Here is a 16413-nt window from a genome sequence, read left to right as displayed (position 1 = left end):
CTGTATTGCAAGAAGGAAGGCTTCAGAGCCCCAAGCCACTCTATCCACATCCGTCAGTGAGACAAAGCCAAAACTTTTTGTTCAGCTATGATAAGCTGGTGCTTCTAACAAAGGGTCTACAATCAAGCCGGCTTCTAAATCGAACCAGATTACAGAAGTCATCAGTAAAGAACCTAGCAAAAGCATCACAGTGTTACACTGAATTTTCTTCCCCAAGGAGATCAGGTCTCGACAGACCACCTTGAATAGTTTTGGTAGACTCGATTCAGCTCTTGTAACAATAATGGAGAAAAACACTTTTTCTCCATTTATTTTATTTTATTTTTTATTTAACCTTCAACTTTATATCCCGCTCGAATCCTCTTTTTTCACAGAGGGTCTCAGAGCGGCTTACAATTGGTGCTAATCACACGAGTTTCCCTAACTAGGGCCACAGAGTTATATGGGGTAGGGGTTACCTATCAGCACCCTTGTGGTGGTGGTTGGGATGTTTCTCAGCTTCGGCACTCGGCGCTTCACTTGGCTTTGGCATTCTGTTCGTTCCGGGTAGTTCTTCCTATGGGGTGCACGACTCGCGTCTTCTGCTGGTCCCAGCCACGTCCTTCTGGCTCCGCTGAGCCAGCGTCTGACGTTATCAACGTGCCCCGTCTCAGCAGCCGTCTGGATGTTTTCCTCTCTCCTGGCCATCACCACCTCATAGGAGCTACTGCTTTCTTTCTCTAGAATCTCGGGTGAAACTTTCCTAGCCTTGACCTGTGATTCTTTAACTGGAGATATTGGTGATTGAATTTGGGTCCACCTTTATGCCAAATGTATGCACTTCCACTGAGCTATGTTCTTAGTAGTGTGAGTTCTCACACAGCCATGATTGTTAATCAGTAAATGGCTACTAGAACCTCTGATTCCCACAGTACTAGGTGAAGTATCAGCAGAATCCTTAAGAGTATATGAATTATGAGGGGTTTTTAATTATGTTGGAACGCATTGTGAATGTTGCAGAGAACAGCTGTTTGCCTTTGTAAAGAGGCTGTGAGGCTGGAGACAATGTTATCAAAGGGGAAAAGAACTATGGCTCAGTGGTAGAATGTCTGTTTTTCATGTAGAAGGTCCTAGGTTCAGTCCCTGACATATTTGGTTTAAGGCCGCTTCATGTATTCAAAAATGACAAGATGAAAAAGCAGCAAGGAGAGTGCTGCAAAGCCTTCCAGGCTCAGATTTATTTATTTATTTTAGATTCTTCAGCTGTCCTCCCCCAGCTAGCTGGGCTCAGAATGGCGTACATTATCAATTAAACATCAAGTAAACCAAGATTAAAAACCAGTAACACAGAACTATAGCTGAAGATGGCACAAGAGAAGCCAGTAACACTGCTATCTCATGGGGGTGGTAGTTGCCAGGATGGAACTGTTGCTGAAAATGAAAGAGGAAGATGAAAGAACTGGAAGTTTGCAGTACAAGTGCCTTCATAAAAATCTGAGAATTTGTTCTCACTTACATAACGTATCACTTTGTAAAACAGAATGTACTTTATTTGTAGACTTCTTATGATTCTGCACAGCATACTTTCCCAGGTGCCCTGAACTGGATGGGCCAGACTAGGTGCTCTCGGAAGCAAAGCAGGGTTGGTCCTGGTTAGTACTTGGATAGAAGACCTCCAGGAAAGGCCCAGGGTTATTACACACCGACAGGCAATGGAAAATAGTCTCTGTCCATCTCTAGCCTTCAGAACCCTGTGGGATTGTAATAACTTGGCTGTGACTTGACAGCACTTTCCACCATCACTGCCCATAGAATCCTATGAAACCAGTGTCCCTTTTATCTGCCTTCTCCCAAACCTCCCCCCCCCTTTTCTGGCTATCCACATACTTCCGTTCTTTCCCTTTGTCTTGGGTCATTGGTTTGAAGAGAGATTTCAGAAGCTGAAAGTAAGGGAAGTATTTCCCTTGACCTAATGTGTTTGAATAAAAAAGGGTTTCCCCCCCAAAAAATGGGTGAATAATTTTTCTAGTTTTAAAATTAGCTTGATAATAATTCTCTGGAGAGGAGGAGCTGGCCTATGTGAATGTCAATAGCTTTGCTAAAAGGCTACAATAGATCAGCTCTTTGGTAAAATTCCATGAGTGAAAATGAAGAAAGCTTTCATTGCTAAAGACAACAAATCCCTTCAGTGCAGGAAGGACTACTTAGCATTTCATGGCATTGCAGTGCATTATGGTTGTTACATGATCCTCCCGCTATTAATATAAGAGCATTACGATAACAAAATTGCTTCCCTTCTAAAAGCATTACTCCCTTGGGTGGTTGCTGAACTTACAACAGAATTTCCAATTTACTGCTAACTGTTTCGGCTTTGATTTCCCCACCTTAATGTTTATTATGTTCAAAAAGCTTCAGCCTGCCACAGATATGGTGCAGACGGGCTGTCTGTCTTAATACTGTAGATGAAATAATAGGTATGGAGATGATATTCTTCCTTAAGGAGTGGGTGTGGCATGGCAGCAGGGAATGGGGAAGTATGTTGCTGGGGCGCAGTTGGCATAGCTTAGACTCTTATCAGAGGAGCACAGGAACCTGCATTATATGGAGTTAGACCCTTTGTCTCTGTCATAACCTGTATTGTCTACTGAGGCAGCAGCTCTCCAGGTAAACGTCTTTTAAATCACCTTCTGCCTGATCTTTTTAACTTAGAGGTATTTTCAGCTGAACCTGGCGCCTCCTGTGTGCAAAGCAGATGCTCTGTGACTGAGTGGTGGTGTCCCTCCCCCGATTAGCTTTGATTCTGCAGCAGAAGGTGGTGTCAGAGGCCAGGAGCAGCCCAGGCTTCAGCCTCCCATCTCCCACTGCAACACACCCTCCAGGGTAGTGGGGTGTCAGCTCACTGTGATGTCTTCTGGGATGGATCCCCACACTACCCAGTTCTTCTGGATCACCAGGAACAAATCCAGTGCTGCTGGAGATGCACACAGGCCTGGTGAGATCAGCACCACTGATGGGCTTTTGGGTGAGGCCACACAGCCCGTCTTTCTGACAGCCCCTGTCTGGTATAGGCAGTAGATTGTGAGGCCACCATGAGGCAAGCCTCATGAGAAGAGAGCCAGGGGGACAGGACCAAGGAGGGGTGCCTGGGATATTTAAAGCTTGGCAGACCAGAGCCAAGGAGGAGGTGGCCGGGACTGTTCTTTCCTTGTCATCCAAGCCATAGAGAGAGGGCCAGCAGGCACAGGAGTAGCCAGATGGGGTGAATTAAGCCTTACTCCAGATGTGAGGCTCAAACAGGGGCTGAGAGCCTGGCAGCCATCATACGTTTCCTCCTCCAGGGTACCTGGCAGACCTTCCAGTGGCGGGTCAGCAGCACAACACCCATCGATGACTTGACTTAAAAGTTATTTGCCCTATCCTGTGTACTTGCCCAATAAAAGATCAATGTTGTGGGCACTTCCAAAACCTATATAGAACAGCTTTCTTTGAATTCTTGGGAAATGCTGTGGTCAGGATAGTGGAGAAGCACCTCATATGCTTTGTAGTAGAAATGTCTTTAGTCATGTTGAATGAAAGTCTTCACTAGAGATTGGGGGGGGGGGGGCCTTGGCATTGCGCAACAGTACCTGCAGATCTTCTGGTGACAGCTCATCTCCTTGAAGCTAGCTGAGAATACCCTACAAACTCTTATTGTGTCTGTGATTCTTTAAGTTATTCTGTTTCCAGTCCAGGCAGAAGTGCTGCCTGAACAGTCAGGTAATTTTGATTCCCTGCTGCACTATTATGCTGTGTTCTTCGTGAGGGAAATTTCCTTCAAGTAGAGCTCTGCTGCCTATTTATACACACCGTGTTCTTGTACTGTAATTCAGGATTGGTTTGAAATTGGTTGACCGACTGGAGCTGCCATCTGGGCTTTATATTTATATTAGTAAAATGTCAGTCACTATGATGAGTGTTCTGTGGAGGGGATGGCCTCTAGGTTGCAAGGGCCTCTGGGATGCTGTGCAGAGTACACAGTGACACATAACACCTCTGGAGTCCATGGCGATGGAGGCCCCTCACTGCCCAAAGTTCGGTAACCAAGGAACACTCTTCCCTGCATTGATACCAGAGCCAAAGAGCATCCTTCCTCACTGCCTTCTGGTAGGCATGAAGAGGTTGGGGGGGGGGTTATTTGTGAATTTTACATTGTGTGTTCATGAGCTGCCTTGAGCTTTGGAATGGGAGTATACAAATGTTTTAGATAAACATCAGAGTGACTCAATGTGTATTTGCTCAGCCATCACTCGGAAGCTTTTCCGGCTTATGTATTCTAGATTTGCACCTGTGTATTCACAGGACCTGTATCTGGGCCCAAACTAGCAACTCAATGGTGCTGCAAGAGCCATGTGAATCTGCTTACAGTCCAAAATTTTCAGGGAGCCTCAGAAGTTACTGGATATTGGACAAAAGGACCTTTATGTTAGGTTCTCCCCTCCCCCCAGGGTTGCTTACTGAGTGTAACTCAATGGGCTTCTTATGGAGGTTGGGAGGTGTACAATCTGCCATGGTAAGCATTCCTGTCACGCTACTGTGAATGCATCCACTGTATGTGGTGTAAGAGGGACCTATCCTATAGTAGACTGATCCTTGAAATGGTAAGGTAGTCTGTATTAAATGTTCCTACACAAAGAAAAATCAGGTCTCTTACTGTCTTATGATACTGAAGTGGAACTTAGTTGTTTGTGACTACTGGCTGCCTAATATTGCTATTTGGCTGCTCTTCTTTAACCTAAAGTATGGCTACGCTGTATTTGAATGTGTCTTTGCTTTCCTTCACAGGGACACAGCAGGGCAGGAGCGGTTTCACACCATCACCACCTCCTACTACAGGGGTGCCATGGGAATCATGCTAGTGTATGACATCACCAATGCCAAAAGCTTTGAAAACATCAGCAAATGGCTCAGAAACATAGATGAGGTGAGAACAAAAATTTAATACAGTGTATTTGAAGGGCTGCATATTAGAAAGTGGCCTTCTGGAACAGAGTAGGATGTGTCCAGGTAGTCAGCAATGTTGGTGTGAAGCAGTAGAACAAATTTAGAATCCAGTGGCACCTTTAAGACCAACAAAGGTTTATTCAAGGTATGGGTTTTTGTGTGCAAAGCACACTTTTTCAAATACAGTGGAATGGGAGGTAAGCTTCAAACTCATAGACGGGCTGAATAGCACATTAGCATGTAACACGATGAAGATGTTTTAAGCTATGCAAAACCAGAATTAAATAACACGCTAAGGTTATAAGGTCAACAGTAGTAAAGCAATAAATATGTTAAAATAAATTTGAGGTTCTCCATTCAGTCTCAGAGCGTGGAGGTCACTTAACAGCATTTTAATTTTCTCTTTCGAGGTAGAAGCAGTGTATGTCAGCCAAACATTCCAATATTCCTTGTATAACATTCACTATTCTAATATACTATTCTGAAAAAGAAATACACTAAAATATAGAGGATGTATAGTCCCTCTGTATGAGAATGCATATGTGAGGACTGAATGAGTTAGCATATGTAATGAGATAAGGAAACCAGTATCCCTGTTGAGTCCTGGGGAGGTCTTTGTTCCAAGTGTTGTAATGTGTGTTTTGCATGTGCCTCGAACTGCTGCTGTATAATGAAGTTCCTGTGCAAGAGGGGCCCTATTGACTGGGCAGATTCAGTGAAGAGCTTCTGCAGCTAACATATCTTTGAGCTGACTGCCCAGATTTCAAATGTCCACAGCAGATGATTCTGCAACCTCTTTGGGTTCCTAGTAATAGTTTGCCTCTTAGTCATATGAACATCCTTGTAATGTCTCTGTCAATCTCATGAGTTTTATCAGGCTCTTCCTAAACGAAGGTCACCTTGTGCACTCTTGAATGTAAAAATATTGAAGGAGTCATCATTGGTAACAGTCTGATGGGCCTTGGTTCCACTTACAGTGGTGGCACAATGTAAGTGGAACATCTGCTTTTATACAAAGTGGAGAATAATCTGCTTAAGATACCCAAGTAATACAAGTGGTATAGAGCTGCTCATGAGGTTGGAGTGCAGGGTGCTTAAAAGGTTAAGATTCCCTTGCTCGAAAGCCAGTCGAATCCACCTCTAGGGTTGCGGTGCTCATCTCCGTTTCAAAGCCGAAGAACCAGCGCTGTCTGAAGACATTTCCGTGGTCATGTGGCCGGCATGACTAAACACCAAGGTGCACGGAACGCTGTTACCTTCCCACCGAAGTGGTACCTATTTATCTACTTGCAATTTCTGGCTTTCGAACTGCTAGGTTGGCAGGAGCTGGAACTAGAGATGGGAGCTCACTCCATCATGCGGCACCCAGGTCTCGAACTGCTGAACTACTGACCTTCCACAGCCTGCAGTTCAGCGTCTTAACCACTTGAGCCACAGGGTGCTTGGATGAGTGTCAAATGAGGTGGAAGAAAGAGACGCAGCACCGTTAGTGAAAAAACCACTGAGCTGTAATTTGCACAAAGGCTTCTGTAGGTGATGACATCAGTTAACGCTTTAATCATGGATCTCCTCAGCCTCTTTCCGTTTTACAGTACTTTATCATCCTTGAGCCATTTCCAGATGGGCTCCCTGTGGAGGGCAGAGGCTAATAAACAGGACTGCCTGTTTATTAGGACATGTTTGGCTCCAGGATAATTCAAATTGGTTCTGCTTATTAAAATGTTTTTCTCACCTTCTGCTGACCACGTCATTCACGGTGGCTTAGAAATCTATAGAACAGTCATAAATAAAACCAAGCAGCAGATCACTTGGAGTAGCTAATGCTAATTAACCAAGATTAGTTGAAGCTAGCCTATACAGTATCAAAACTACCTAAACGAGCTCTTTTTTTTCTGTATGTGTTTTTCCTGTAATGATTTCTTTTTATTAAAACCCCAACTGCCACTCCTGCCTTAAGTGAATAGGACAGATTTCTCCCTGCATTTAGAAGTCAGCACGTTTGATATAAGGTGACACTTACTTGGGAAGGAGTTTCTTAGTTGAGGTGCAGCCGCTAAACATACCCTCCCCCCCCAGTAGCCATTGTGTAGGGGATTTCATTGGCTCTCAGCTGCTGAGCAAATTGACAAGGCAGAAGGCAGTCCATGCTTGGAATTGATATGGCAGGTATTACTTAAACAGACTTCTCAACATTTAAATTAAAATTGCAGATTTTAGAAGGGAATGGAGGAATAGAAAAAAGTAAGGGAGGAGGGTGGTGCTAATTCACAACAGTGCTTTTTAGAAGCATTGCTTGAGGCTAAACTTGATTCTGGAGCCTTCAGTAAAAATATGCCACACTGTTCCTGGTGGAAGCTCTTTTTGTTAGTCTAGTGCAAGTTTTAAGTAACTAAATTTTGAAATGAACCTCTTCATCACTGCAGCACATGCACACACACACACACACACACACACACCTTGCTATTGTTGTCCTGTGCTTATGATTTTTCATGGAAGTTGGTGGAGTCCCAGCCTGAACTGCAGTTCTGCCATCCATGTATGCCGTAGGTAAACAAAGTTGATGGCCAGGACTTCCGGCACTAGCTTTTATTAGGGCCACAAGAGAAGGGAGAGGCTTGCTTGGAAGGCTGTCTGGAGGTGCTAGGCGGGCCCGATGTTACTTGTGTGCTGTCAGCCTGAGGAGCAATGGGGCCAGCTTGGTAATCTTGGAATTGTTGTTTGAATTTTAGCTACCTGGTAGTAGCAGTTCCCTCTCAGTAAATCCCCCCCAACCCTGCTGCTGCTTTAGCTATTGATACATGCCTCTTATTTTCAGGATTCAGTAGGTATTAATTCTCCTTCAAACAATTAGAAAGTTAGGTCTGTCAGGTTGCCTGACCTGCTTAGATGTAACCTTCAGGGATCTGCTGGGGGAAAAATCCCTTTACATGTGTCATTCTCCCATCTCCCAGATCTGACTGGCATCCTACAGTACATTAGATGCTTGTTTCATGGCTCCCTTTCTGCTACACAGCAGGACCACAGTGGATACTGCAGAGGTGCCTAGATTTGGACTCTGGTAATTGTGTGTCTGGATGAATCACAAACGGGAATTAAGATTGCTGGGGAAAAGATCAACAACCTCAGATATGCAGACGATACCACTCCAATGGCAGAAAGTGAAGAGGACCTAAAGAGCCTCTTGCTCAGGGTAAAAGAGGAGAGCGCAAAAGTGGGCTTGAAATTCAACATCAAAAAAACTAAGATCATGGCATCCAGCCCCATTACTCCTTGGCAAATAGAAGGGGAAGTCGTGGAAGTAGTGACAGACTTCATGTTCCTGGGATCCCAGATCACCGCAGACTGTGACAGCAGCCATGAAATTAAAAGACGCCTGCTCCTTGGGAGGAAAGCGATGGCGAACCTAAACAGCATGATAAAAAGTAGAGACATCACCCTGCCAACAAAAGTCCGCATGGTCAAAGCAATGCTATTCCCAGTAGTCATGTATGGCTGCGAGAGTTGGACTATAAGGAAGGCCGAGCGCCGAAGAATAGATTCGTTTGAACTATGGTGCTGGAGAAAACTCTTGAGAGTCCCTTGGACTGCAAGAAGATCAAATCAGTCAATCCTAAAAGAAATCAACCCTGACTGTTCCCTGGAAGGCCAGATAATGAAACTGAAGCTCAAATACTTTGGCCACCAAATGAGAAGGGAGCACTCACTGGAGAAGACCCTGATGCTGGGAAAGATTGAAGGTCAAAGAAGACGGGGACAGCAAAGGATGAGATGGTTAGACAGTGTCATAGATGCAACGAACATGAAGTTGAACAAACTTCAGAGGACGGCGGAAGACCGGAAGGCCTAGCGTGATCTGGTCCATGGGGTCGCGAAGAGTCGGACTTGACTGTGCGACTGAACAACAACAACAACAACAAATTGTGTGTCCTCAGTGCTTGGCAAGCCGAGGCTTGAGGCAGGGTCCTGTTCGAGCTCATGTTGCAGCCTAGCAATTGACGCATCACGCCCATTTGCTGAATGCAGTTCTACTGAGTAACAAGGCATAACTGGAGCCTTACTATCCTCCTATGCATATTTGGACGAGGTGGTTTAAGTTGCCTTCAGCTTATGTAACTTCTAGTGGCTGTGATTTGGAAGCTGAACCCCTCACCTTTCATAATGTTTGCTTGATGGAGCTGAGGCACACTTGGGGGGAGAGGGATTAATTCATTCGTGCTTTCAATAGGAGCTGGTATAGGACTGCCTGCAGGCCAGGCATTAGGAGAGGTTCTCTGGTTCTGTTCCAGTGGCTGTCTTTGCGGTGATTGATTAAGTTAAGGGCTTAAGGGGGCCTATTTGTCCCTTGTAATGCAGATGTGAAAGTTTCTAAACTGGGCATTTTTCTAAACAACTTTGTTTCTCCTTCAGGCAGTCTATATTATACAGCACATTAGCACCTGTTGACTTAATCACCCATCCCTTGCCTCTGGAAAGATACATAGCTGTAATACATATCTTAGTGAGACAGGAAATTAACTTCATTGAAACTAGTAAACAACTTGGTGTCTTCAACAGAAATTTCTAAGGCACTGAAAGGTCTTCAGCAAAGACTGGCCAAGACTGTTTGTCTCTGATTCTTTTGCCACACAGGCTTCAGTTGCCATAGAATATATTTTGACTGTCTTATTTCAAAGGTTTCAACAGCCTTGAAATACTCAGTAGCCTTGAGTAAAAGGTGTGGTCCTCAAACGCTGTAGGATCTGGTGGCCAGTACATACCTACATAAATTCATTTCTGCTTTCAAATTGGTATGGGGCTCTGCGCAGACAATTAAGAGTTGCTTTCTGATTCCACTCTAGCATGCCAATGAAGATGTGGAGAGGATGCTGCTAGGAAACAAATGTGACATGGAAGACAAGAGGGTGGTACCAAAAGCAAAAGGCGAGCAGGTGAGTGGCAGCCTGTCCAGAGGCAAGGAGGCTATGGGCCAGACTTCTCCTGCCCTTGACCAGTGAAAAGTCTCTGGTCTCTGTTTTGATCATCAAGCTTGCTAGGGAGAACCTTCCCTGGAAGAGTGCAGTGGGCAGCTGCCACGTGGGGTGACCTCACTTGAATGTGCACGGAGGGCAGGGCAGCTTAGTCAGGGCTGGAAATCTGGGGTGAACTTGCACGTGTTGAGATTTCTCACAGACCCAACAGCTGTCTAACTCAACTCAGTAGATGTGTTGCATTTGCTTTGCAGAATCGTCCCTTTGCTATTATAATGAGAAGTGAAAAACCCAGGCTTGTCACGTTCTATTTTTTATTTTAAAAATCTCAGGATATGAACTTGAAGTTGAAAACCGATGAGACTGAAGATTTTCTTCCTTGATTTTGACCTCTTATAATATACCACTTCAGTCTGGTCACTGTGAAAACTGCAATTTTTTTTTCTGGCCCCACTAGTGGGCCTCCTGATGACAGCTAGGTTTTGGCCACTGTGTGACACAGAGTGTTGGACTGGATGGGCCATTGGCCTGATCCAGCACAGCTTCTCTTATGTAGTTAAATGGTTTCTTTTCTCCTTTACCCCTCAGAATGAGATCTCTCCCATAGGTTCCCTGGGGAACAGTCTGGAGGGCTATTGGAAATCCAGCCCATTAGTGCAATGGGGTCTTGTTTTTCAGCATGCTAACCCCATTCTCTGCATTGAGCATGTCATGCCTGTTATGAAAAGGGTGCCCCTTGAGCTGCAGGACTGGCTTTTATATTTTACTATGAGTGCTTGACTTTTGCTGCTGTGGTTAAGTGGTGTTCAGTACACTGCTGGAAGGGGAGTCTAAGGGTAGCGGTGGCCCTGTTGCCCTTTGCCCACATGCGCCAGCTGCAGGAAGTGTTTACCAAATTAACAGACTTTTTCTCTCTCTTTTTATGGTTTAGATTTCAAGGGAGCACGGGATTAGGTTTTTCGAAACTAGTGCAAAAGCAAATATAAACATTGAGAAGGCATTCCTCACGTTAGCAGAAGACATTCTTCGAAAGGTAACTAAGGACTTAATTTCTTGCTTTGAGAGCTCTTGTGGCCCAGTGTATAACCCACCCCCCCAAACTGTAAGCTGTCATATCAGCCCCCTTTCCCCCCAAATAGTAACTTGTCTTGCAGCATCATTGTGAGAGGCCATAAGCTCAAAATCAAGTGTTGTTCAGTGTTCCCCAAATCTCTTGGAAATCAAGACTCACGAGAACATGGCTGTGTACTTAAAATACCATTTAGTTACAGTATGACTCCCGCCTGCCTGCCAACCCCCTCCTGTCTTGCTTCCTTAAGAACGTAAAACATTGTTGGCACTAAGTGCTCAGAAGAATAGCATTATCTGAATCTTCCACTTGACTTGTTTCCAGTGACTGAGAAATGGCCGTTGGAACCTTGGGACGCCTTGTAACTCTCATGTATTTGCTTCTTTATTGTAGACCCCTGTAAAAGAGCCCAACAGTGAAAATGTAGATATCAGCAGTGGCGGAGGAGTGACAGGCTGGAAGAGCAAGTGCTGCTGAATGTGTTCCCCTCACCAAGCGCCATCCACCGCCCCTCCTCTTCTTGCTGCGGAGTAAACCACTTTGCCCATTTTAACCTTAAATATTTTTTTTTTGTTCCTCATCTTAACACAGCTCCCTTATTTTTCTTCTGTTTTAGGAGAGCTCGCTGACTATAATGTTCTTGAAACAAACTGTATTAAAAAGAAAATCATGTCTGAATTCTTTTTTTTCCCTTTTTCTTTTTTTAAATGTACCAGCTCCAACTCAGCATCACGTTCTGGTTGTATTATAGTTCGGTCTTAACATTAAAAACTTAGAGCAATCATTTCAGCTCCAGCCTGCAAATTGTACGAGAATAAAACTTTAGCATTAACGGTTTCTTTTGTACAACAGTGGGGTTTTTGTTATGAATAATGTGCTTGAGTCACTATATTTGCATCAGTTAAAAAAAAATCATTCGCCTTGAGTATGTAAATGGGGTTTATTTTGTCCTGTGCCTTATGTGGAAAGGAACTTTGGTTCTCCCCCCACCCCCCCTTCCTTATTCTGGTTTAAATACAAGCAGGAGATTTACTATCCATAATTTATCATGCCACATTTCAAAAAAAAAAAAAGGAAATTAAACTCTCTTGCCATGACTTTACTGTGGTTGATGTAGTGAACTGAGGACAAAGGGGTTAGAGCAAGATATTCCAACCTGCTTGGTGTCTCCTTTTTCCTAGGAGGCTTAATCTCTGACCAGTATCTGCTGCCATTTTCTTTCTCACTAGCAGTTTTTCTCCCCCCCCTTTTTTTCTTTTGTTGCCTGCATGCCAGTTTTGTGGGTTTTTTTTTTAATGGTGTGATGTGTTATGAGACAGCAGTACAGTATGTATGCCCAATTAAATACAAAGCACTGATCTAGCTTTCTGAGGTAAAAAAATAAGTATCTAATCTTTGTCTAGCAACTGTCAGACCAACTACTACGCCTTCCCCTCCCCTCCCACGTAGTCATTGGGGTCTATGGTAATGGAAGCAGTAATTGCATGCATTAGTTTTTCTATGGAGGATGATGTGGCTGTCTTTTCTTCGTGTATGCCATGTGGTTCCCAAATCAGCAACCATTAAATAAATATGAATTTGGTTCTCTTGTTTGCTGTTCCAGGCAGATGACTTGGTAGCCTAGGAAATATTTAAAATTTGGGCGGGGGGAATGGGTAAGATGATCACTGCCCCCATAATGCTCTCCTTCTGTGTTAAGTTCTTCATAATAATAAAAAAAATCCCTTGTTTACAACCATGGACAATTGTTAATTCTTTCAATGGATACTGATGAATGGTAAGCAACCCCCCCCCCAACCCTAGTATTTTTTGAGGGGGTTAGACAGATAAGCTTCATCTGATTGGGGGGGGGGGGCTTGGGTACGTGACTGGCTTTTCCAGCTTGTGTTTTGACTCTCCTCTCATCAGTGAGATACCTGCTTTGAAACAAGGGACTGGGCTTATTCATTTCTTGCAGAGCTGAGGTCGGACAAGGGACTGTTACTCTTGAGGCTCAAGCTGAAATTGTGTACTTTGCTGGGACAGCGTTCTTCCTACCACTTGGCTTGCCTACACATGCCCCGGGGAGGACTCATGCAACAAAGTGTTCCTGCAGAGATTTTCTCCACTCACTCCCCTTTTAAGAAAACATGCTCTAGATATAAGCTTGAGGTGGACCTTTTTGCACTTATTTTTAGGAAAGGTCCTCTGTGCTAATTACAACAGCCAGTGATGCTGAATGAATTTTCATAAAAGGAAAGTGTTGAGAACTTTAGCCTTGATCTGGTGTCACAGGTGTAGTAATGCTCCCCCTCCTTTTCTTTTGTGCTTTGGCAGTCTGTCTTTCTGTGCTTGTTTAACCTTTCCCAGCTGAGTGGCTGTTAAAGCAAGGGCAAAACCCCTGCGACTGAGGTGACAAAAGTTTTGTTCCTCCCGTATTGATGTACTGGTTAGCATTGTAAATAGAAATTCCTACCTTTTCAGATCTGCACTTTCTGACATTATCAAAAAAAGGGAATATGGAGTATGCATCATTTTTTTTTGTATAATCATTGTTTAAAACATGCACTTATTTGCTTCCTGGGGTTTGGCCCTCCTGTTTCTCTTTGAGATCCTTTGTAAAAACTGTGTTCATTAAGCACCAAACAGTTAAAAAAAACAAAAACAGTCCACTCTCTGGTACTACTAGCTAAAAGTTCATATTCTACTTAACAAGTTAAATAAACTGAAATATTTCTAGCTGGTCTATTTCTGTTGATATTGAAGTGTGATCTGAGTCTCATTAATTTCTCAGAGTATGTAAAGTATGCCTGTTTCTCTAATATCAAAGTGCTGCTTGTAAACACATCACAGTTCTGCCCAAAGACCAAACCCAGAGGTGGGCGAACAAATGGCCGGAACTGCACCGGCCTCCTAGCATCAGTATCTACATCCCTGTTCCTTTATTTTGGTTGGAGCAGCGGTACTCACTTTGCAGCTCACAGAGAGAGCCATATTTACAGTTATTGTCAACCAAAAGATCCAACTTTACTTTCATCTTTGGCATAAGGCTGCTCCTCAAGGAGGCTCGCAGCTTACCCATTCCTCCCATAGTGGCTGGTTTCATGGTGGCGAACCACCTGCCCAACCAGAAGCCCATCTAGTAAGCAAAGACTTTACCCACTTTCCTGGAACATGGGGGGAGTGGTGCTCAGAAGAGCCACGTGTGGCTCCTGAGCAAGTTAGAGAATCCTTGAACAATCAGCATCATACCAAGCTCCCTTGACCACTGTGCCCAGGTGTTGCCAGTCACACTGCTTCATCCCGCTGACCCTGTTGTCCATATTTAGCCTGTTGTTCCCCAATCCATGGGCAGGGTTGGCTGCAGAGCTGAGGAATGCCCATTTTCCATCACAGTGTGTGTTTTATCACCTCTATGTGAAGGCCGGTTGATAACCACAGTGGCAGTGTGCTTCAGTGGAAGTCTGCAGCTTTTTATAGAGGCACTTTCCCTAAAGAGGACCAGTCTGTGGACTACTTGTAGTGTGCAAAAGGGTAAGCAGAAGTTCTGGGCGTAGCGATGAGTGATGAGAGAGCTGGCATTCAGGCTTTGCTGTATATTCCTGTCTTGTTCAGTAGGCCTTGTATCTTCTATATCCTCTCCCTTTTGGGGGTGTGGACCACTCTGAATGGCTCTCAGTAGAATTCCTAAGCAGAGTTACGGTCTTCTGAGCCCATCCTGCGTGCACACGAAAGCTTATACCCAGAATTAAACTTTGTTGGTCTTAAAGGTGCCACTAAACTCAAACCTATTGCGTCAGACCGACCTGGCTACCTGCCTGAACTTTTTTAAAAACACAAAACTTTGCATCTAGGCTACTGTGAAAGCCAGCGTACTTCAGGACCACCTAGGACAGAGGGCTGGGTTAGAATCTCACCCCGGTAGTGGTCTTGAATGTATGTATGGAAGTGAATTCATAAAGGGCTACGCATAAGAGACAAAACAAAGTTTTGCTTTGGGACTTCTTCCAAAGACAGCTCCTAATTTGCAGTGAGGGAGAAGTATCAAAAATGTATTGCTGCTTCCCTAAGCTATTGTTGGGGGTTGGGCAGAGGGGGAAGCATTACATCTTTGATGGAGAGACTACATACAACTATTTCTGTGTCTTCTGTTAGGAGCCTGAGTTTCTGTGCAATGAAACTCATGTTCTCATGTTCATGTTCTCTAGAAGTTCAGCCCCATCTGCACCTGGAGCCTGTGGAGAGGCATCAGTGGGGGCTTCTACACAGCTGTGTAGAAATAGGCAAGAGCAAAGATTTCTCCATGAGCCATGATTAAGCCATTCTTCAAGGCTCTGTCTTGGTTTCCCCAGATGGCGCTGTCTCCATAAAGGACATTTTTGATGACCGCAAGAAAACCCACAATGATTTCACACTTCATGGTCTGAATTTCCCTTTGGGGAGAGCAATAAAAGACCATATAGCCCACATGCACCCTTGTCTGTGCCTCAGAAGAATGCTGAACACACACACACACACCCGTTGGTGGCTTCTGAGTCCTAAGGTTAAATGGTGTAATTCTAAGGCAGCTGTTACTTTTTTCTTTTGATTTTTAAATGCTTTTTGATGTGCTGTCCCAATGCAAGGAAGGTGGTCTGGAAATCTAAGAGAACAATGTATTACATATTCCTTGAACTTGCATCCTTTTCTGCTGATATGTAAGTGGCCTTTCCATCCAGACATTGCCCAGCCCCACTTCACTTCAGTAAGTGCACCATCGAATGCCATTTCTCTAGAAGATTCCAGTGTGCTCTAGAAGATTTAGCTACATAATTCTCTTGCTATTATTTCTATTTCGGTGGTGTTTCTAAGTTCACCCCATGCCTTCTAATGCTCTAATTCCTAGGACTACTTATTGTTAAGGGTAAGTTTTATTGATTTCAAGGGGGACCTTGCCCAATAAGATTTTAGCCAGACTCGTTCTTGCTGCTAGCAGAACCTCAGTTTGCCAGCAGAGGGTGCTACAATCATGTTTATCACAACGCAAATTTTTCAATTTATAGCCATGGTTTAATCTTTTTTTTTTTTTAATGGAGAGCTGATGGGGTTTCAACTCTTTCTCTAAACCACATTCCCTAATATAAAAACCACAAAACCTAATCGCAAAAAGGTGATTATTCAATAGTGAGGAGAGGTGGCATTGTAGGATGAGGATATTCCATTTTCAGTCTTGTATCCAGCTGGTTTCATCTTAATTCAGTTACAACCTTACTCTCAAACCGGTAAATCTTACCACCAGCAAACACCTTTTTTGAGCAAGGAGAAATAACCGGACAATACCCACTTTCAATAATGGCACAAACCATTGAAATACCTCCAAGCAACCATGTTAAGAATATAGGGGGGATGGAGGCCTCTTACAGTGGAATGATAGATTTCCTATTCTGCTTTGTACGTTCC

General features: G+C 44.0%; 1 protein-coding gene across 1 annotated transcript in view; it reads left to right on the top strand.

Moving 5' to 3' along the window:
- Positions 1-13659, top strand: part of RAB10 (RAB10, member RAS oncogene family) — a 40523-nt gene extending 26864 nt beyond the window's left edge. Inside the window, exons 3-6 of the mRNA XM_015415173.1 lie at positions 4801-4939; positions 9798-9887; positions 10858-10959; positions 11389-13659. Of these exons, the coding sequence (XP_015270659.1) occupies positions 4801-4939; positions 9798-9887; positions 10858-10959; positions 11389-11472 (415 nt within the window). The 3' untranslated portion in view covers positions 11473-13659. The remainder of the gene's footprint in view (positions 1-4800; positions 4940-9797; positions 9888-10857; positions 10960-11388) is intronic.
- The last annotated feature ends 2754 nt before the right edge of the window (positions 13660-16413 follow it).

Source organism: Gekko japonicus, unplaced genomic scaffold (assembly GCF_001447785.1).
Source record: "Gekko japonicus isolate JY-2015 unplaced genomic scaffold, Gekko_japonicus_V1.1 scaffold63, whole genome shotgun sequence".
NCBI lineage: Eukaryota > Metazoa > Chordata > Lepidosauria > Squamata > Gekkonidae > Gekko > Gekko japonicus.
This window is presented reverse-complemented; position numbering and strand designations above follow the sequence as displayed.